We start from the raw sequence: 23,917 nt of genomic DNA, 5'->3' as shown, positions 1-23,917 counted from the left end.
TTTGTGCAGGGTTAAAAAAAGAGAAGAGGAAATGCGTTGAACACTACACCATTTCACGAGGGAAGTTAAGTCGTGAAGTAAGACGTGTCCAAACTGAAAAACACATTTCAACACAAAAGAAAAAACAAACTAACATGACACACTTGACTAATTAACTGTAGATGAGACACCGAGATCAGTTAAAAACTCTTTATTTGTGGCATGCATCTACAGTTTCAGCTTTTGTCTATTAAAGCGAAGCACAAAGTATAGCCAAACATCTACAGACCTCATGTGATGAAATGTACCATTAACATCGCCTTCGTTCTCTCTTCACCTTTCCTTTACACGACTTCACTTTATATAGAATTATCAAAGGGGGTGTTTTGGTGTTGTCAGGATTTGCGTTAACCAGCGTTTTTAAAGAGGTTGCTAGGTTTTTAACCTCAAATGTTTGAGTAACTTGATGACTTCATTTACAGTGTTATACAATTATAATTGCAATGATGATTTATTCCCTTTGGAGGATGATAATCAAGGACAGACAGCACTCATTTGTGCATGAGTGCTTGTTTTATACAATAACACTTGGTCTTTTAGGCTGTGGCTGGTTTCTCCGCCTCTGGCTCTGTTCCTGGGGTCTCAGCAGACGCGTCGCCCACCTGAGCGAACTGGAGGAGTTTCATCATCTTTTCTTTGGTCTCCAGCAATGTCTCCTTCACTCCCTTCTCTAGGATGTATCCTTCCGTCTCGATCTCCACATTCTCCTGTCCCAGCACTCCCTCCATTGCAGTCTGCAGATAGCGCAGACCCACCAGAATGGCCATCTGAGGGCAGAAAAGGGAAGCAGGTCAGTGTTTGATACATTTTTATCAGCTTTTCCCATACGTTTCTTCAGATTATTGTCCTTCAATCCCTTTTGTTTAATCCCGAGTAAAGGATTATTTATATTTTAGAAGCACATTTATGGCATGTTGCAACGCAGTGGCACAGTAGGTAGTGTTGTCACCTTACAGCAAGAAGGTCGCTGGTTCGAGCCTCGGCTGGGTCAGTTGGCGTTTCTGTGCGGAGTTTGTATGTTCTCCCTGCGTTCGCGTGCACAGTCCAAAGACATGTGCTAAAGGTGAATTGGTTAGACTAAATTGGCCATAGCGTATGAGTGTGTTTGGGTTTTTCCCAGTACTGGGTTGTGCCTGGAAGGGCATCCACTGTGTAAAACATATGCCGGAATAGTTAGCGGTTCATTCCGCTCTGGCGACCCTTGATAAATAAGATACTAAGCCAAAGGAGAATGAATGAACGAATGAACGAACGAACGAACGAACGAACGAATGAATGAGGATATAGGTGAACAAAGCCTACTTATAGTTTTTTGGCACAGAAAAGAGTTCTTGGAGCTTTGTGTACAGTTGAACCACTGAAGTCACATGGAATGTTTTGACACTGTTTTTGGTTCCTTTTCTGGACTTTAAACACTTTAAAGCTGTCTTTGGAGGATGAGAGAGCTCTCGGATTTAATCTAAAACATCTTAATTTATGTTCCAAAGGTGAGCATGAATTAAGGTCTCAGGTGAACGACACAAAGGTGAGTAAATAAAAACTGAATTCTCAATATTTCCTTACAAAAAATGAGAAAAAAAAAGAAATCTGCTAAAATTTTCAATTAAAAACTGTAGCCTGTTGTGTCATTTATAAGGCAAATAACAAACTGAGCATCACAACTTTCCTCAGCCAGAATTTGGCCATTTCAATATTAAACAATTAAAACATAATAATAATGCAGAGCTTTACATTTTTTTCTGGCTCTTTTGTAAAGAAGTACATTGGAAAATTTAAAGATAACAGCAATAGCCAAATTAGTATTAAAATGTACTTTAATACGGTCTGCTTTTGGTGCTTCACACTTTTTTATTGGTCATTTTTTTGTTTCAAGAATAAGGTCCAGGATTTAGAATAAAAGTTACTTGTAAAATGTTTTCTCTAGTGAACAACAATAGGCCTACAGTAGGTCAGCGGTGAATGATGACTTCACTTACGTCAGATTCCGCTTGGTCTAAAAGCCTTTTATGAGTTATTTTTTTACAATTTATGATGACTTAGCAATCAAAATAGGACAAATGAGCCCATGTATGGGACAAATTCTGGACTTTGTCAGTGGGGCATGGGTCTTTCGAACCACCCGAACTCACCCTGGCTACAGGCCTGAGATCTCTTTATCATTTTAGCTGATGTACACTCTCAGAAATAAAAATACGCGAGCTGTCACTGGGGTGGTACTTTTTCAGAGGTACAAATTTGTACCATAAGGGTCCATATTTATCCCTCAACGGTACATATTAGTACCTAAAAATTCTAAACGTGTTCCTTCTAATATACTAATATTTAATTCTGAGGTACCAATAAGAACCCTTTAAGTACAAATGTGTACCTTTATTTCTGAGAGTGTAAGGCAATCAGCACCATAAAGTCCGGGAACATTCTTCAAACCTAGAGGTAACATTCTGGAAACTAAAATTTGTTAGCTGTGTTAACCCAAGTTTAGGACAGTATTGTGGAATTGCAATTTATGAAACCCCAGAATTATTTACATTTTTTAATTTGTGAAGTAAGTCGAAGGGAAAGTTCACCATCATTTACTCTCCCTTCACTTGTTCCAACCTGTTTGAGTTTCTTTTAGTTTATTTATTTTTTTATTCACATAAGAAGATATTTTGAAAAATGTTGGAAACCGGTAATCATTGACTTCCATAGTATATACAATCGAAGTCAATGAATACCAGTTTGTGACATTTTTTAAAATATCTACTGTTCTGTTCAACAGATTAAAGAAACTCATAAAGGTTTGGACACTTGAGGCTGAGTAACTATCCTTTTAACCAGGATTCATTGTGAAAAGCAATGATAAATCGTAAAAACCCTGTTATTTACTCACTATTATTATTTTGTTTGTTTATCTTTGCCAACCTGCATGAATTTCTTTCTTCGATGCGACACAAAAAATATATACAGGTCTAAATTGAACCCCATTGACTTTCATTATATTGCAATTCATGGATAGCCTCTTTATAATGTCTAAATGTTGAGTAAATGTAAAAAGAAAGTTTTCCCTGAACATTATGAGACTGAACTAACAATAAACCCCATTTCGATGCGTGAAGTAACAGTTAATATCACACAGTGTTCCTATCATATCAAACCTTCTGTCAATCTAAATGCAGTTTTATTTCTGGTGCGGCAGCAGATGTTGATTTGTTGACTATAGGAGTATCAGTTGAGAAGTGACGAATCATGCTGCTTGTGTTACGAAAGCTGTGGCTGTTATAAAAGCTGAGAGCATGATGTGGTTTTGGGTGAAAGTTATTTTAATGCTTAAATAATGAATATTGACACCTCTGAGTTCACAGCCGAGCTGCCAGCCATTCCGGCGGAGCGTCAATATTAGCTGAGTGTAGAGCGTGTAAACGGTTCGATGTGCTGAGCGCATTAGATTATACAATGTGTTATTCAAGGTTGACGCTTCAAATCATGTGCTTATTTGGGAGAGTCCGCGCAAAACAGACCTTTAATGAAGCAACTGACACATTAGCACATGTTTATGTAGATGGAGTAATACTTTTTATAATTGTGGTTTATTCATTCATTCATTTTCTTTTCAGCTTAGTCCCTTTATTAATCTGGGGTAGCCACAATTGATCCAGCATATGTTTTACACAGCGGATGCCCTTCCAGCTGCAATCCATCACTGGGAAACATCCATACACACTCATTCGGACAATTTAGCTTACCCAATTCACCTATACCACATGTCTTTGGACTGTGGGGGAAACCGGAGCACCCGGAGGAAAGCCACACCAACATGGGGAGAACATGCACACTCCACACAGAAACGCCAACTGACTCAGCCAAGGCTCAAACCAGCGACCTTCTTGCTGTGAGGTTAACGTGCTACCCACTGCGCCAATTGTGGTTTATAAAAATTTGTTGGTGATTGTTAAATAGCCTAAAAACATTTCAAACTTATTTAAAATATTGTTTTGTAGCTCGTTAAGGTGATTAAATGGTACATAAATAAATTATTATATACAAATATATATTTATATATATATATATATATATATATATATATATATATATATATATATATATATATATATATATATATATATATATATATATATATATATATATATAGGTGACGCGGTGGCGCAGTAGGTAGTACTGTCGCCTCACAGCAAGAAGGTCGCTGGTTCGAGTCTCGGCTGGGTCAGTTAGTGTTTCTGTGTGGAGTTTGCATGTTCTCCCCGCATTCGCGTGAGTTTCCTCCGGGTGCTTTGGTTTCCTCTACGGTCCAAAGACATGCGGTACAGGTGAATTGGGTAGGCTAAATTGTCCATAGTGTTTAAGTGTGAATGAGTGTGTATGGATGTTTCCCAGAGATGGATTGCAGCTGGAAGGGCATCTGCTGCATAACACACATGCTGGGTAAGTTGGCGGTTCATTCGACTGTTGCGACCCCAGATTAATAAAGGGACTAAGCCGAAAATAAATTGAATTAATAAATATATATATACATACAAATATATTATTGTTGCCTAATTTGTTTATTAGTTTTGTACTTTATGAATACAATATGTTGTTAGTATTACTTGCAGGCCTATAGCCAGTAGGGGTTCGGCCATACCTGCAACTTTTAGCAACTTTTCATACTACCCTAGCAACTTCTTGTTCAAAAAGCACCTAGCAACAAATTTTGCAAGTTTTAACATTCATTTGGCTACTTTTAGCAATTTTTAAAAAGTGACTCAAAAGAGCAGTGGCTGCAGGCTTCACTCAGTAGAGTAAATCGCTAGCTCAGATTGTTTTTCATAACTGTTTATTCACTGATATTTGTTAACATGTATAATTGTTGGTAATTTAGGTAGCAATAAATTCCAATAGTGCTGTAATTGTTGTCACTTTCAAAAATGTGTTAATTTCACAAGTTAAAAAGAGTAATTACGCAAGCTGTGATTGTTTAAAAGAATGTAAATGTTCATTATGAGTGTTATTATCAGAGTCATTATCCCCTCACCGACAACGATCCAGATATTGTCCCATTCATAAGCTCATTTGTCCTATTTTGACTGCTATGCCATCATAAGTAGTGAAAATAACCCATTGAAAAGCCTTTAAGACCAAGCGGAATCGCTGTCGCTTTGGTGTGACTTCAGCTAATTAGTTTTGGCCAATGCTAACACATAATTTTCATGAATCCAACATACAATCTGATGTAAGAAAAGTCATCTTTCACTACTGACCTGCTGTATGGTTGTTAAATAGAGAAAACATCTTATCCTTATTCTTGAAATGAAAAATGACCAATAAAAAGGTGTGAAGCAGCAAAAGCAGACCATATTAAAGTTAATTTTAATACTAATTTGGCTATTGTTGTTATCCATGAATTTTCAAATTTACTTCTTTACAAGAGAGCCTAGAAAAATGGTAAGCTCTACATTATTATTATCTTATTAATATTATTCAAATTATTATTATTATTATTAGTAGTAGTAGTAGTAGTAGTAGTAGTAGTAGTAGTAGTAGTAGTAGCAGTAGCAGTAGTAGTAGTGATAGTATTCAAATTTTGACTGAGGAAAGTTAAAATGTTTTTTCAGTTTATTATTTGACTAATAAATGACAATCAGCTAGTTTTTAGTTTAAAACTTTAACATATTCCTGTTTTAATCGAATGATATATGATGTGTTGTATTTTAAAAAATAATTCTTTATTTATTTTTCTTTATTCTAAATCTTTAGGAATTAATTTTTGGTAAAATTTTTTGACCAAAAATTACCATTTTTTTGGTAATATGTTGAAAGTGTGGTTTTTTTTGACCATCCAACAAGCTAATTCAGCTAAAAATAGTGCTTAAAATGTCACTAAAATGCATTTAAATCACATAATAAATAGAAAATGACGTGAATAACTCTAAAAGGTCAATTTTGATAAAAAAAGAACCAACCCTTTTAGCAGGCTGGCTACAGGTCCGACTAGCACATATAACACAGATTTTTATCTTTTTTATTGTTGTGTTTTTTATATAGAGTAACAGTTTTTTGATGTTAGTTTATACGAAAACTTACATTTGTAGGTGATGTTATATAAAAACATTGTTCAAACTTTTTAAAATATTATTTTGTAGCTCTGTAAGGTGACTAAATGGTCCATGAAACTCTTATATACAAATATATATAAACAAATATATAATATATAATTGTTGGCTAATTTGTTTATTAGTTTTGTGCTTTATGAATGCGTTCTGTGGTTAGCATTACTTGCAGCACATTTCATACAGATTTTTATCTCTTCTTAATATTTGTGTTTCTTAAAAACTACTATTCAAGTTTTGCTTCTGTATGATATTTATTTTCACCATGCTCAAGAATTACAATAAAATGTTGTGAATCATTAATAGAATTCAAAAGTATTGCTTTATATTTTAATGTATATTGAAATGTACTTTATTCCTATTTGGGAAACCTGAGTCTCCAGTGTTATTTTATGCTTCTAAAATTATTGAAATATATATTTCATGTCCGAAGCATTTTTTAAATATATATATATATATATATATAAAAAAAAAAAACCGTAAATGACATTTTTTAAAGACAATCTGTACATGGAATAGTGCAGTTTCTCTCGATACAATAGATTTATAGATTTGTGCTTAAGTAAAATATTAATCTGTGTTTTTTTAATAAAGAGTTAATAACATTTCTTCTACATTTCAAAACTTATAATAATTTAAAGGCTTTTTTGTAGCAAAATGACGATTGATCAAAAATAATGAATGCTTTAAGTATTATTCAGTTATTCCACACTGTAAAACATGATATGACAAAAAAAGCATGACAACAAATAGTTTTATGCTACTTTAACTTATTTTAATAGGTTAATCAGGTTTCAACTATTTCTTTTAAGTTATACAAAGTTTAACTTAATACTTTTAGTCAGTTTAACTGATGTACAGTACGTTGAGATGACCAGAGAAGTTAATTTGACTGAACTAAAAAAAAATGCAAGCAGAAAGCCTGTTTTACAGTAATGTTGATTTTCCTTATTCCTCTGAAGTTGAAACAGTGGTCTCTAAAAATTAATTTAAACATGGAATCTTCTGTGGAAATTTCACCAATTGTCATTTTATACATTTTTAAATGCAACTTAGAAGAAATGTCATCAGTGGTTTGTAAAACAAAACAATTACACTTAGCTATTATTAATGTTACACACTAATTAATTATTAATTTACACACTATTAACTCATCCTTGAGTGGTTATAAGCCTTAATGAGTTTCTTTCTTCTGTTGAACACAAAAGAATATATTCTGAACAAAGCTGGAAACCATTCACTGCCATACTAGGAAAAACAAATACTGGTTACAGGTTTCCAGCATTCTTCAAAATATCCTCTTTTGTGTTCAGCAGAAGAAGAAACTCATCATGGTTTGAAATAAGTAAAGGGGCAGTATATGATGGCAGGATTTTCATATTTGGGTGAACTCCCTTTCAGGTCTGAAACTGACCTTTTGGACAACAAGGATTCTGTCTTATTCAGCCCATTTCTAAACTCATACCTGGAGAAGGAAAACAAGCAGAACACACGGGCCGATGGTGTTCATTAAGCCCATGTAGTAACTGACGAGGGCCTGACGGCAGCCGCGGTTGTACAGGTTCAGCTCTTCGCTCTGGTATTCATAGTTGTAGTGGGCATTATTGTCCAGGAGACTGTACTGAATGCAGGGCCGCGGTGAGGCTGGGTTACAGCAGCTGAATGGGACGCCGTCCAGCAGATACCGGCCGTCTACATTACTCCTCACACGACTGATGGACAAATTGAACACAGAAACATATGGGTTAAATATGGGTTTTAATTTCTTAGTTTTGTTAAAGCAATGATTCTGTGTTTACTCGCTTGTTAACTCTGACATCACCCTCTAAAAATGCTGGGTTGTTGTAAGCCAATTTTTTAACCAACTGTTGGGTTCGTCCATATTTTACCCAATGTTGGGTCACAGAGTCTGTTGTCAAAACTTAAAAACTATAAAAAAAAAATTTAAAGTTTGTTTGAAAATGATAGGTTGTTGTAAGCCAACATTGGGTCAAGTATGGAGGTTAGAAAATCTCATTTAAGTTAAATTGAAAAACATTTAAATTACATTTTTTAAGCCAACTGTTGGGTTTGTCTATATTTGACCCAAAGTTGGATTATAAAAACCCAGCATTTTTAGAGTCGTCAAAACAAAAAAAAAAACTCTTAAAACTCTAAAATAGAAATTGTAAAAAATACTGTTGTAACTCAACATTGGGTCAAATTTGGCCATACCCAACACTTGGGTTAAAAACGTACTTTAAATTTAATTGGAAAAACATTTAAATGCAACAGTTTTAAGGCAACTGTTGGGTTTGTCTATTTTTGACCCAGTGTCAAAATATCTTATTGACCCAAATACAACAACACAGCATTTTTTCTATTCTGTCGTTGAAAGTAAAACCCTCTTAAAACTCTATAAAAATGCTTGGTTGTTGTAACCCAACATTGGGTTGAATATAGACAAACCTGACATTTGGGTCAAAAAACATACTTTAAATTTAATTTAAAAACATTTAAATGACATCTTTAAGCCAACTGTTGGGTTTGTCCATTTTTGACCCAGTGTTGGGTAATAAAAACCCAGCACTTTTTAGAGTCTGTCATCAAAACTTTAAAAAAAATTGTTGTCGCAACTCAATGTTGGGTCAAATATGAACAAACCTAATGTTGGGTTGGACAACGCAGAATTGTTAAAGTGCACAAGTCACTGTTTATGGGTCCAAACGCACTACAATTACACTCCAAAAAATCCTGGGTTGTTGTTGTAATTCAACAATGGGTCACATATGTACAAACCAAACCAATGGGTGAAAAAGTGTAATGTAAATTAAATTAAAAAGAAATTTAAACCCACCGTGTATGTGTAGGAAATGCCATATCCCCACACATTATAGTGTATGTGTGGGAAGTACACATTAAGCGTGACAATGATTGTACATCTAAGAAATTGTAAATCACTCTAAAATGCTGGTTTGGGATATGTTGGGTTAATTTGAATCTACTGTAAATATTGAGTACATTTTTTGCATTGAATTTAAATTTTAAAAATGTTTTTAACCCAACTGTTATTTTGTCTATATTTGACTCAACACAATTGCAGGAAAGTTTCACCCAAGGGGATAGTTCACCCAAAAAATAACATTTTCTCACCATTTATTTGCACTCAAATGGTTCTAAACTTTCTTGAATTTCTTTCTTCTGTTAAACAAAACAATATTTTTTGTTGGAAGATAGTCTGAAGAATGTTGGAAAGCAGCAACCATTGGCATCCATAATAGAAACAAAAAATAATATGGAAGTCTATGGCTGCTAGTTTCCAGCATTCTTCAGTATATGTTCCTTTGAGTTCAACAGAAAATTACTACATGGATGTAAATAATGACTGATTTATAATTTTTAGATGAACTATCCCTTTAATTGGTTTTAAATGAATCTGTAATGGTCCTTTGGGTCTCAAATGGCAATTTATGGCATGTTAAAATGAATAAATCCTAATGTAATATGTCCCAAAACACATTAGAAGCCATTAAAATGTGTTGGATATTAGGGGTAAAGTTTGATGGTTTGTCATGTTTCAATGGTATTTGTATTGTAAGCCATTAGAACGTCTGTGATGGTTTCTATTCAGCAGGGTGTATTCAGCAAATTCAGACACTGTAATATAGACCATCGTTTTGTAAAAGATTGCTTTTAATGTGTGATATGATTTTTTTTTTCCAATTCAAATGAGTAGAAGCTCGGACCGGAAACAACATTTCATACGTCACAACTTAACAAGCACATTGACTTTGTGATCAATGCAGGAATTGATTGGTGAGTACTAAAGGTCGACCTTTCATCCTGACATCAGATTCAGAACATGACATTCTGAACTCTGCGTAACCTTGCTAACGGAAAGCTTTGAATTGTTTGGAATGTTTCCTCATTTGAATATATTTGCACACTGCAATAAATGCTTTACTAACTTAGAGTTTTTATCATGTTTCTAGTCTAAATATCTAAAATATTCTTAAATCAAGAAGCATTTTCAAGATGAGCAAAAAATATTGCCTTGTTTTAGGAATTGATATGCCAAAATTAAGTGAGTTTTTCCTTAAAACAAGCAAAATAATCTGCCAGTGGGGTCAGCAAATGATCTTATGTCAGAAGGAAAGACAAGATTATTTTGCTGGCCCCATTGGTAGATTATTTTGCTTGTTTTAAGTAAAATCTCATTTACAAGGGTGACCTGGCCAAGAGGTCCGCAAAACACAACATATGAAAAATAATAATAAATAAAAAGTAAAGATAATATAAAAATACAGTTTAAATATTCAGCTATACCACATTACAATATGTTGAAAACACATACATTGAGAAACGGACTGTTGTTGTTTGGTAAACAGGATAGAGTAAAGTGATTTGATTGAGATGAGCTCAGACATTTTTAGTTCAGACTGAAGAGTATTCCAGGATGAGGGTCGGCATGACTAAAGTCTCTGCCTCCCCATTTCAGTTCGAACCCAGGGAACAGACAAATGATGAGATTCACTTGAACATAGGGCATACTGGCTGTTTGACTTATGAAGAAGGGAACTTGGCTATAAAGGCAACAGACCCAGAAGAGCCTTATAGACCAGAGTCATCCATAGGTGTACCGTCTTACAATCAAAGAAGGCCACTCAGCTTATGACATACAGTTCACAAAGGTGTGTTAGTCTACGACAGCCTGTAACAAACCTCAAAGCGCTGTTATAAACAGAGTTTAAGGGCTGAAGACATTTGGTTGAAGCCATGGGCATTGCTATGCCTATTTTTAAAGGGGGCCTCGCCTCAGTAAAAAATTTAATTTGATAAGAAAACGGTGGCAGAATTCGGCTCCTCCCCGTCTTTTGTTTTTCATTTGATCAGCAAACCACAGCCGGAGCCAGCGAGAGAACAAGGTGTGTGTTTATTGATAAATTGTTATAATATCTGCTTATTTGATACTTTGATATAGATAACCTTGTATCACCTGTATCCCAATGTCACGGAGGAGCAGTCGGGTTTTCTCACCGTTCACTGTTTCCTCCAGGAAAAAATGTAACTCTTAACGAACATTTCGCTATTTTTATTTCAAATATTTAAATGTAATATTATGCTTTATTTATATATATATACACATACATACATACATACATATATGTTGTTATATATATATATATACAATGGTAAAAATGTTGCAGACACTAAATATTTACGAGATGTAAAAGAAAAGCAGGATGCATTTCGATAGTAAAACCCAAGCTTAACTCTCAATTTGCGAACCAAATTTGCTTTGTGAGCTTTGAAGAAAGCTGCTGATTGAATAAAAACCCTAAATACTCAAAGCTGAACACTAAATTTATTTGTTCACCTTGGGTAGTTGCAATTAATGGTTGGTTCTGCAAAGGGGTGGAATGTGTTAAAATCATTCATTTAGATTTATCTACATTTAAAACCAATTTTAGATTCTGAAGATGAGACTGAACAATATTAAAAGCAAACTGTAAAGATTGTATGGCCTGAACAAATGAAGGAGAGCAACAATAAATCGCTGTATCATCAGCATACAGATGATAAAAGGCATTTGGAAGGTTGTCATACAAGTTAATGATGTAAATAGAAAATAATATAGGCCCTAATACCGATCTCTGTGGCACTCCTTTGGGCATCTCGAAAGATATAGGGGTCAAACCAGCCATATGGACGCACTGTGTTCTATTGTGTTGGACAACTAATTAAGAACCAAGTGGTAGCTTTGACATACCAATCAGTATTAAAGAGTTAATTAAAAGTGTGTGATCAACCGCGTCAAATGCCTTTGAAGGATCAAGAAAAAGAGCAGTGCAATAATTCTTTTGATCCATTGCCTGTAAAAACTGTAGCAGAAACAGTGCTATGTTGCTTTCGGTAATTTGTTAGTGCGTTATTTGTGTCTAGAAACAAGTTAATTTTTGACCTTAAAGTAATACAATTTGTTTTGCTTGTCTAGAAAATGCTTCTTGATTTAAGGATTTTTATATATTTGCACTAGAAACGAGACTAAAAATCGAAGTAAGAAAAGGCGCAGGAGTGTGAAGTGATTTTTTTGGACTCACTCCTTCACTTCTTTGGATGTGAAGTCCAGGTAGCGGTTGCTGATCCACTGCACCTCAAACCAGTCCCTGTAGTTGGTGTTTCCACAGCACTGGAACTCAATCTGCAGACGGTCAATAGTCTCCTTCTGGAAACAGCGGCCTGGTGTGTCTGTGTCCTGTAGAGGCGTTCAACATCATCACATTACTACATCTTCATTAGGAGAAAGATCTCATCCAGGTATTTATAGGACTCTGGAACTCTGATATATTGATTCATTATCTATCTATCCGTTGGTCTGTCTGTCTGTCTGTCTGTCTGTCTGTTTTTATTCATTCATTTTTGAATTTCATACTGCAATGATCAATTTTTTTTTTATTTTACAGATCGATAATCTTATCTCTCTGTCTCTCTATATATTTTTTTATTTAATTATGAAAAAAATATGCATGTATCTATCCATCCATCCATCCATCCATTTTCTATTCCATCTATCCATCCATCAATTTCTCATACCATACATCCATCCATCATTTTTCCATACCAACCAACCATTTGTCCATCATTTTTTCATTCCATCCATCTATCTATCCATCCATCCATCATTTTTCTACACCATCCATCCATATATCCATCCATCATGTTTCAGTTCCATCCATCCATCCATCTATCCATTCATTCATTTTCTTTTTGGGCTCAGTCCCTTTTTAATCTGGGGTTGCTACAGCGGAATGAACCGTCAGCTTATCCAGCATATGTTTCACGCAGCAGATGCCCATTTAGCCGCAACCCAGTACTGAGAAACATCCATACACTCTCATTCACACACATACACTACGGACAATTTAGCTAACCCAATTCACCTATAGCGCATGTCTTTGGACTTGTGGGGGATACCGGAGCACCTGGAGGAAACCCACGCCAACACAGGGAGAGCATGCAAACTCCACACAGAAACGCCAACTGACCTAGCCGAGGCTCGAACCAGCGACCTTCTTGCTGTGAGGCGATCATGCTAGCCACCGTGATGCCCCATCCATCCATTCATCCATCATCATTTTTAGTTCCATCCATCCACCCATCCATCCATCCACCCACCCACCCATATATCCATCCATCATCCATCCATCCATCTATCCATAATTTTTCCATTGCATCCATGCATCCGTAAGGTTTTAGTCTCCACATTATTCTTGTTGTCCTCTGTTACGCACCTTGTAGAAGCGAATGCCATTCTTCAGGCCGATTTTCAGCGACTCCTCCAGGCTGGGCTGCAGAGCGTAGCTCAGGATCATGGCCACCAGCAGCAGAGACGTGAAGAAGACCGACAAGCAGAAGAACGGCAGCAGAAGCGTCTTCCAGCGTGGGAAACGTGAGGGGTCCAGTGAGTCCTGGCAGACTTTACCAGCACAGATGTTGATGCCCACTGACGCTAACCCCACTGCCATCAGCAGATTTGGCACAATGTGGATGTCCATACTGTGCATCACCTGTAGAGAGAGAGAGAGAAAGAGAGAGAGAGAGAGAAGGGCTGAATAACTTCTATGCATCCATTATTTACTTACAAAAAAGATTTATTAGCCCTTTACTTTTTCAAATATTTACATAATGTTTTTAATAGAGAAAGGATTTTTTTCACAGTATTTCTTATAATATTTTTAAGTCTTATTTTTCTTCAGGTCAATATTATTAGCCCTCTTAAGCCAATATTGTTTTTTTTTTTTCGATTGTCTACAGAACAAACCATCGTTATAAAATGACTTGCAATCCATCCATCCATTCATCATTTTTCCATTCCATCCATCCATCCATCCATACATCCATCCGTCCATCCATCTATCATTTTTCCATTCCATCCATAACTTTTCAGTTCCATCCACATTTTAACGCATTGCTAGTGACAAATACAAATGTCATTCAGTATTAAAAATGTGAAACCATGCAAGTATTTCCCTTAATTACTTCCAAAAAAGCTCTTTCCAATCATTACCAGGTTTCATTGCGAGGTTTGTTGACTTCATTATACAAACCCAGGCTCAGATAATGGTGCACACAATAGACATTATCTGAGTGCCAATCCTCAGATTATGTGAGATTATTCCTCTCAACAAGACAAAGCTTAGGCCTGTTATACCTGTGTTGACAGTATAAAGGGTAAATGAAAGTAGTATCTCATATATATATATATATATATATATATATATATATATATATATATATATATATATATATATATATATATATATATATATATATATATATATATATATATATATATGTATATATATATATATATATATATATATATATATATATATATATATATATATATATATATATATATATATATACTAGTAAATGATTCATTGTGTGTAATAAATATCAGTTATTAAGTGAATGTTAGTGTTTAGTGTGAAAACAAAGACAAGCAATGAGTGCATTATCCTTTTACTTACAGAAATCTGATATATGGAAATATAAGCAAATTGCAGGTGTCATACACATTCATATTAGGATTGTAAATATCCATGGCATATATATATATGACATATTTCACAATACCCCAAAACTGACCATTGGAATTACAAGTAAGTACGTTCAAATATATTACATGTAATTATATAGCCAAATATAAACACATATATGAAATTATAGCTAATATATTTGAACATATATGTACATATTTGTAATTCCAGTGGTTGAAATTAATATGTAATCAGCCATTGGCATGTATTTTATGTGAAAACCAAGTATAAACTTGCATGTAATATAATAATATTGCCATATATCTTATTTCTACACTCGGAAAAATGACTTGTTTAAACTACTCATATAAAATGAGTTGAAACAACACACTTCTTGTTTTTAAGTTTACATGAAGTAAACTTAAGCTAACTTAATCGTTTTGTGTTTAGACAACATGAAGGAATTGAGTTAACATTACTTTTTTATGAATTTAAGTGGATTGAACATAAACCAATTAACTTGTCCCAACAAAACCTCAAGAATTGTGTTTATTCAGCTCATTTTAAATAACTAATTTGAACAAGCTAAAAAAAATGTATATTTTTAGTGTATTTGGGAGTGATCCTAATTGCAGCCACTGCAATTCATTATGTTTCCATCATAATTCAGCGTCACATTTATTTATTTATTCATTCTCAGGTTCTCTCTCGGCTCACGAATGAAGAAAGGTTTTCATTACCTCTGATCTGCGATGTAGCTCAGTTTTGAGGAAGACCCCCATAGCGAAGGTGATGGCACCAGAGAACATGGCCACCCATGAAAGCAGCCAGAGCCCCTGGGCCAAACGCACCCGCTTCTGGAAGGGGAACTTGAGTTTTAGCAACACCATGCTGCTCCGGGACAGAGGGAGAAGAGGAATTTAATACAGCTCAGCAAATAATCACTCATTCTCAGGTAAATTCTCTTATAGGTCCAAGAGTATGAGAAATTACTTTATTTTGAAGGCCCCTTTAATAAATTTTGTTGATTATAAGTAGGCCCACACAGAATCTACATGCACACTGTCTGTTAAATGTGTGTAAATATATATTGGTTCAGTTTTTTTTTATTAATTTCAGTCATATTATTGACTAATATGCAAATGTTTGTATGATTTATTCACTGTACAGTTTGTTAAGTAATCTTATCTGTCTTTTAGTGGATATATTGTGTCAGACTTGCTTGTCAAACAAATTAATCTAATCATTTTTTAATTCCTTTAAAACTTTTTTAATTTGTTTGTAATAATTATATTCTTTGTTGTTTTTATTTCTTATACTTCTTTCTTTTATTCTTGTTTATGTGAAGCACTTTGAATTGCCATTGTGTTTGAAATCTGCTATATAAATGAACTTGCCCTGCCTTGCCTAATTGGATTTGCATTGTAAATTTATTTTATGCTTTAAGTTACTAAACTCTGCATAAATCTGCTGACTTTTTATTAAATATTTAGCAAAAAATGTCCACAGAATCTGTCTGGCCCTGATTAGGATCTACATTGCGACTACATGCCAACTAATTCTCATTAGAGTATTAGTAGACGGGTTATAGGGTTAGCATAAGTTGACATGTACCTGCAAAGTTTCTTATAGTCATGAGAATATGTGTTGTTGGAGCAGAATCAGCAGTTATTAAACAGATGGTATGCTAATATTCTAATAAAAATTAGTTGGCATATAGTTGCAATGTAACTTATTGTCTGCAAAGTGTGCAAAAGTATTAGATGCATTCTAGTATCACCACAACATAGTATTTTATAAAGGGACAGTTCAACCACAAATGAAAATTCATTATTTTTCTCATCCTCAGATTATTTAAAACCTGTTTGGGTTTCTCTTTCTTCTGTTAAACACCAAAGCTGATATTTTGAAGAATGTTGGAAAGTAGCATCCCTTGACTTCCATAGTATTTTTGTTCCTACTATAGATTTCAATGGTTACCAGTTTCCAACATACTTCAAAATATCAGCTTTTGTGCTCACCACTTGGAAATGGCTAGTACATTTCATTTTTAGGTGAACTATCCCTCTTTAAGACATAATGCAATGCATATGAGATGGAAAACGACTTAAAAATAAATAAATAAATAAATAAGAAAAAATAAAAATAAATATTAATTACCTTCGAGATAGTTTGATTGCCCTTTCTTTCAGACCCTGAACCTTCAATGTGCCTCCTACAGTTTGGCAGCCATTTTGACTAGAGCTTAAAAATATGATATAGAGAATTATGTCTTGTGTGTCATAATCTCCTGTCCTCATGTCTGATCCTATTAGACCATCTCCACCAATGGGAATCCAGGCCAGTGTCCTCTATGGTCAAACCTGCCCTTGGGCCACAAGTCCAGAGGCGGTGGCGGAGGGAGGGGTTAGACTGGAGGTGTGCAGTGTAATGGATGGAGAAACTGTGAAAATTAAAGGAACAGTGAAGAGGACAGGTATGGGATGGACATTTTAACCATGGGAGCCTCTTTTAAACCTTATTTTATCCCATACAGCAGAAGGGGTTTCACGGTGATGTCATAGAAGAACCATATTAGGTTCTCAAAGAACCCATTCAGTTTTATTGGGATTGTTAGTGATTCATTAAAAGAACAGTTCACCCAAAAATGTAATGTACTCATTCAATCACCCTCAAGTGGTTCCAAACCTTTATGAGTTTCTTTTTTCTGTTGAACATAAATGAAGATATTGTGAAGAAAGCTGAAAACCTGTAACCATTGACTTTCATAGCAGGAAAAACAAATACTATGGAGGTCAGTGGGTACAGTTTTTTTAAACCTTCTTCAAAATATCTTCTTTTGTGTTTAATAGCAGAACAAAAGCTCATGAAGGTTTGGAACAAGTGAAGGGTACATAAATAATGACATAATTTTCATTTTTGGGTGAACTATCTCTTTAAGAGGTAATACAGGGTTCCCACTCTTAAGTCAAATCTCAAATTGCTTGACTTTCACTGCTTAAAAAGCTTAATCTCATTGACATAGGAGCACTGGCATACAAAAAGGAAAATATATCTTTAATCTGTTTAGGACACAGTGTTAAAACCCGAAACAAAGATGGACTAGAAATTGAGATGCCTTATTTAATTCAAGGGGCTTATTAATCTTCTTGATAGAACATTAATACAACATTGACTGATACATTGAATAATGATTCTCAATCGTTCATTTTCCTTCAGCTTAGTCTCTATTTCAGAGGTCGACACACAGCGGAATGAACTGCCAGCTATTCCGGCATTTGTTTTACGCAGCGGATGCCCTTCCGGCCGCAACCCAGTACTGGGAAAAACACCCATAAGCACTAATTTGCACACACACACACACACACAAGCTCATACACTACGGCCAATTTAGTTTATTCAGTTCACCTATACCGCATGTCTTTGGACTGTGGGGGAATCCAGAGCGTATATCACGTGGCATAAATGGTCACTGACTAAATTGACTAAATTGTAAATAAAACTATAATTAGGTTGCTAATTATTGCTAAGTTTGGACTTTTTGCCTCTGCAACTATTATGTAACTTATTTAAAGTCTTAGATTGGTGTAAAAGAATAATTATTTGGATGACACTGTGGCTTAGTGGTTAGCACTGTTGCCTCACAGCAAGAAGGTCACTGTTGGCATTTCTGTGTGGAGTTTGTATGTTCTCCCCATGTTGGCGTGGGTTTCCTCCGGGTGCTCCAGTTTACTGCACAGTCCAAAGACATGCTATAGGTGAATTGGGTAAACAAAACTGGCCATAGTGTATGAGTGTGTGTGGCAATGTGTGAGTGTATCAGTGTTTTCCAGTACTGTGTTGTAGCTGGAAGGGCATCCACTGTGTAAAATATATGCCGGAATAGTTGGGAGTTCATTCTGCTGTGGAAACCCCTGATAATTAAGGGACTAAGCTGAAGGAAAAGAATGAAATTAATAATTATGACATTAATTGATTTAAAAAAAATTCCATTCTGAATGATTTTTAGTTCTATGAAGGTTCTATTCTTTTTAATGTTCCTAAAGTAATCAATTTACATAATTGGATACAATCATAAATATCAGGATGTATATGAACATAATGACAAGCAACAAACAGATATAAATAATTCCCATACATAAAGCAAACTTGCTGACAATACTTTATTATTAAAGGAAATAAACAGATATTCTATAATCAATTATATGGTTATGTTTCGCATTCTAGAAGAAAATTGTCTTGATTCTGTTTCTAGGAATTATTTACATTCTGTCAGTAGTAGATACACATTTCAGAATCAGAATAATAACGTTTCTAAATGTTAGTTTATACAATAAAAAGACACATTAACATTAATTGGTAAATGTAATTAATGCAAAAGTAATTAAATGTTTGTCAGTTACATATTTCACAAAAGTTTACTCACTCCAGTTTTATATATATATATATATATATATATATATATATATATATATATATATATATATATATATATATATATATATATATATATATATATAGTTGAAGTCAGAATTATTAGCCCCCCTGTTTATTTTTTCCCCAATTTCTGTTTAACAGAGAGAAGATTTTTTTTTCAACATATTTCTAAACATAATAGTTTTAATAACTCATTTCTAATAACTGATTTATTTTATCTTTGCCATGATGACAGTAAATAATATTTGATTAGATATTTTTCAAGACACGTCTAGACAGCTTAAAGTGACATTTAAAGGCTTAACTAGGTTAATTAGGCAGGTTAGGGTAACTAGGCAAGTTATTGTATAACGATAGTTTGTTCTGTAGACAATCGAGGAAAAAAAATTCTTAAAGGGGCTAATAATATTTGCCCTTAAAATGGTGTTAAAAAAATTTAAAACTAGCCAAAATAAAGCAAATAAGACTTTCTCCAGAAGAAAAAAATATTATCAGACATACTGTGAAAATTTCCTTGCTCTGTTAAACATCATTTGGGAATATAAAAAAAAAAAGAAAAATCAAAGGGGGCAAATAAATCTGACTTTAACTGTATGTAGACCTACTGTATATATTCAATCTGGATTAAAAAAAAAATTATGAATTAGTCCTGGCTCATTTTTACAATCAAACATAGACAAAGAAACATAAAAAGTCCTTTACTAAACATCTGTACAAAAACAATCTGTGTGGTGGGTATTTTTTGAGAAAGCACATATAAAATATGACAAAACAGTGCCAAAAAGAGTTTGCCTAACTAATGTCCTCACTTCTGATGAATATTGGAAACCAGCAGCCATTGACATCCATAGTAGGAACAGAAGTTACAATGGAAGTCAATGGCTTGTCCTTTCCAACATTCTTCGAAATATTTTGTGTTCAGCAGAAGAAAGAAACTCAAACAGATTTGGAACAAGTGAAGGATGAGTAAAAGATCTGAATTTTCATTTTGGGTGAACTATCCCTTTAATAAATGAATTGCCCAAAAGTTTAAAGGACCAAACCTGTGTAAACACTATTGAACCACAAATAAAAACACCTACACAAAACCAGATAATACAGTATATACAAAGACACCTATATACAACACCAACTGTACAACTTGTAAAGCTAGAAGTGAAATGTATTTACCAATATACACCAACTAAGAGCTGTCAGAGTTCTTCACATACCTATTGCAACATTAGCAACAGGAGATGTAATTAAGATTTTCTTCCAGTTCTTGCACAGTTTAACATAAAAAAAAAACTTTAGCTGCATAGGAATTGCATACTTCACTTCTTTACAATATGTGAAAATCAGTATGTGAGCCAAGTAGTATGTCCAAACTCATAGTATTTAAACAGTAGGTGAGAAGTACCTGGATGACCTACTACTTCTGGAAAGATTCTGAAGTGTGCAATCAATGAATGCTATGACATTTAAATGCTTAACTAGGTTAATTAGGCATGTTAGGGTATTTAGGCAAGTCATTGTAGAATGATGGTTTGTTCTGTAGACCAGTGTTTCCCTACCCTGTTCCTGGAGGCACACCAACAGTACATATTTTGAATGTCTCCCTTTTCTGACCCATTAACTTCAGGTGTTGAAGTCTCTTCTGATGTTATGATAAGTTGATTCAGGTGTGTTTGATTAGGGAGAGGTTGAAAATGTGTACTGTTGGTGTGCCTTCAGGAACAGGGTTGGGAAACACTGCTGTAGACTATCAAAAAATATATAGCTTAAAGGGGCTAATAATATTGACCTTAAAATGTTTTTTTTTTTAACTTGAAGCTTTTCTTCTAGCTGAAATAAAACAAATAAGACTTTCTCCAGAAGTAAAAGTATTATAGGAAATACTGTGAAAAATTCATTGCTCTGTTAAACATAATTTGGAAAATATTTAAAAAATGAGGGTTCACCCTCCTAGAAATCATTTAATGCTGGAAATTTGTCTATATGCTGGAGAAAATGCGGAAATCAAAAGGCGAATCACTAGCCCGTTTTCTGAGACTGCTCGGTTATTAAAAAATATTGGAAAGAAATACACAATGCCTTACAAAATATCTTTGAATCTGTGATACCCTTTGACTGTAAAATTCTATTGTTCGGACATTCACCTGAGGAATGGTTGAAAAGAGATAAGTATCTAATTAATATCTTGTTAGTGACTGTCAAAAAGAGCATTACCAAAAAATGCTTGTCCTACCCTAAATGCATGGATGGAAATTACAATGAAAATTTATCAAATGGAGCAAATTACCACATTTATAAATCAGAAAATGGAGCAATTAATTTAATTCTGGGGGAAAATGCACCAATCATGCATATCCCATAGACCCGAACTTTTCTGTTAACCTAAAATCAGAAAGATCACTCCCTACGTGTACATAGTTTAGTTTAACTTATGTACCCCCCCCCCCCCTCCCATTTTTTTTCTTATTATTTTATTTTATTTATTAACATTTTTTATTATGTATAACATAATAGGGGTGATACGGTGGCTTAGTGGGTAGAACAATCGCCTCACAGCAAGAAGGTCACTGGTTTGAGCCTCAGCTGGGTCAGTTGGCATTCCTGTGTAGAGTTTGCATGTTCTCCCCATGTTTGCGAAGGTTTCCTCCAGGTGCTCCGGTTTCCCTCACAGTCCAAAGACATGCACAATAGGTGAATTGAATAAGCTTAATTGGCCGTAGTGTATGTGTGTGAATTAGTGTGTATGGGTGTTTCCCAGTGATGGTTTGCAGCTGTAAGTGCATCCGCTGCGAAAACATGTGCTGGATAAGTTGGCGGTTCATTCCGCTGTGACGAACCCTGATTAATAAAGGGACTAAGCCAAAAAGAAAACAAATGAATGAAAGAATGAATGAATGAACATTAGTGTACATGCGCACAAAAAGGAAAGCAAATATGGCTAAAAGAGAAAGTGGATGTGCAGAATGTGTGCTTATATTTGTGAGTGTATTCAGATGTGGGATCTCTGACATGTACCTGATGTAAGTGTAAAACCATTTGAGAAATTAAAACTAGATAATTTTAAAAAGTAATTGTGACTTGCATAGTGTATAGCGGGTCATTTGAGATGCAACTATACTTCACAGAGTTAACAGTCGTGTTGTGAAGTCAAGTACGCAATTTCAGATGCAGCTTCACTGTTTTCCATCTGCCAACTTTCTGGTTTCTAAAATATCTTTCTCTTTGCCTTCATCATCCGCTGGAGGAGGAATCTGCTTCAGAAACTCATTCAGCAGCCTCTGAGCTGTGAAATAGCTGACGTCTGTGGGGGTTCTTCCTTCTGTCTGTCTGCTTTGTCTCAGCTCGTCTACGTTATAAGGGTTTGGAGGGAAAACGTGGATCTCTGTGTTCACGGCTAACTGATGCACTTGGTGACTCGGAGCCTTTGCATCTGCCATGGTTTTGTGGATTGGCACATCATCGGCAAAAGAAAAAGGAAGTTGTGAGTCACTTCCTTTAATTGTGAACTGCTCTGGTCCTGCCCATGGATCTTGTTCATGTTTCCATGGCTGAAAGGCAGTGGCTGGCTGCTGTCTGAAGTCTGTGCACGACTGTGGCCATTCAAAAACTTCCCCTTTTGCTGCAGATGGTTGGTTGTTTGCTAATTGGTTGCTGTCAGGTTGTCCGGTAGATGTCCGAGGACATATTAAGTGTTCCAGAGCTTCCTGAGAGTCTAGGTGATTTTTCAACAGCTCCCTAATAAGTGAAGGAATCTGTAGAGAGAGAGAAAAGGATGTTGTCGTTGAAGTACGTCAGTCTACAGGCACAGCTATGAATACATTTGTAGCTTTACTACTTTAAAAGTGCTGTATGTAGGTTTTTCACTCCTCTAAATCATAAACATTAATATATCTGGGTCTGAAATTCAATATTTTCCTACTTTAGTGTACATGAAAAACAGTATTTGAGCTGAATAGTATCTCAGAATCTATTGCAATCGAAAACAGTGGGGCGTAAGCATCACGGTTGATCTGTGATTCGTATGGATCACAACCCACAGTTCAGAAAACACGTGACCCATGGATTAATACATTCTTTTTACTTGTAGATTAATCCTAAATTTGTAACCATCACAGAGAGATCGCCTCTCGCATCATTCAAATCACATTTTTAAAGCATTTGGGCTTTCCTGTATAATATAATGATGAAGAAGAAGTTGTGGTGGGTTATTCAGGATGTGGTAGGTTTCTTTAAAGGTGTTTTCTGTCACTACTTGTTTAGCCTGTATCAATGCATTCAGTGTGAGCTGCATGATTAATCATTAAAAGATCAGGATCTCAACATCCATGCAACATAAATGATAAATGATGGTGATTTTCATGTTTATTAATCCTTCAAATCACTGAATTCTGTGTTTGAAAAACACAAAAATCAAGAAAGAGATTCAGTCTTTAGTCTTTTGAGTAGGTTGTGAAGTTATAAGCAGTCAAATAACACACAAGTACTGGGATAACAGTTTACAGTTTATATAAAACCACTGATGTTTATGGTAAAGATTAAAATCACTGTCATATGCATTTAACTATGCTCAAAAATAAAAGTGGTTGGCAGAAATTACTTTATTTAACCAATAGGTGGCGACAACCAGCCATCAAAAAATATGCCACTGAATAATTCTTCAAAAATGATCATCTAGCAATGAAACATGAAGATTTATGAGTGAATAACTGAATTATTTATTGAAAGTGAAGCTAAAAATAAATATGGGTTGTACAAATTATAATGTGTTAGATTTCTACATTTAGCTTTATCAGCAACAGTAGTAGTAACAATGAATTTTTCACAGTACTGAATGTTTTA

At 34.7% G+C, this 23,917-nt stretch overlaps 1 protein-coding gene across 1 annotated transcript; it reads right to left on the bottom strand.

Annotated features, from left to right (window-relative positions):
- Window positions 1–575: 575 nt before the first annotated feature.
- rom1b (retinal outer segment membrane protein 1b) lies at window positions 576–15,537 on the bottom strand. Its single transcript, XM_056472537.1, has 5 exons — window positions 15,388–15,537; window positions 13,397–13,672; window positions 12,206–12,360; window positions 7,591–7,837; window positions 576–806 (listed from the first exon to the last, which is right to left on the bottom strand). Exons 1-5 carry the CDS (start codon window positions 15,535–15,537, stop codon window positions 576–578), a joined length of 1,059 nt encoding a protein of 352 aa, XP_056328512.1.
- Between the last annotated feature and the right edge of the window lie 8,380 nt (window positions 15,538–23,917).

Source organism: Danio aesculapii, chromosome 14 (assembly GCF_903798145.1).
Source record: "Danio aesculapii chromosome 14, fDanAes4.1, whole genome shotgun sequence".
NCBI lineage: Eukaryota > Metazoa > Chordata > Actinopteri > Cypriniformes > Danionidae > Danio > Danio aesculapii.
The sequence above is the reverse complement of the archived record's forward strand: the minus strand, read 5'-3'. Positions and strand labels throughout refer to the sequence as shown.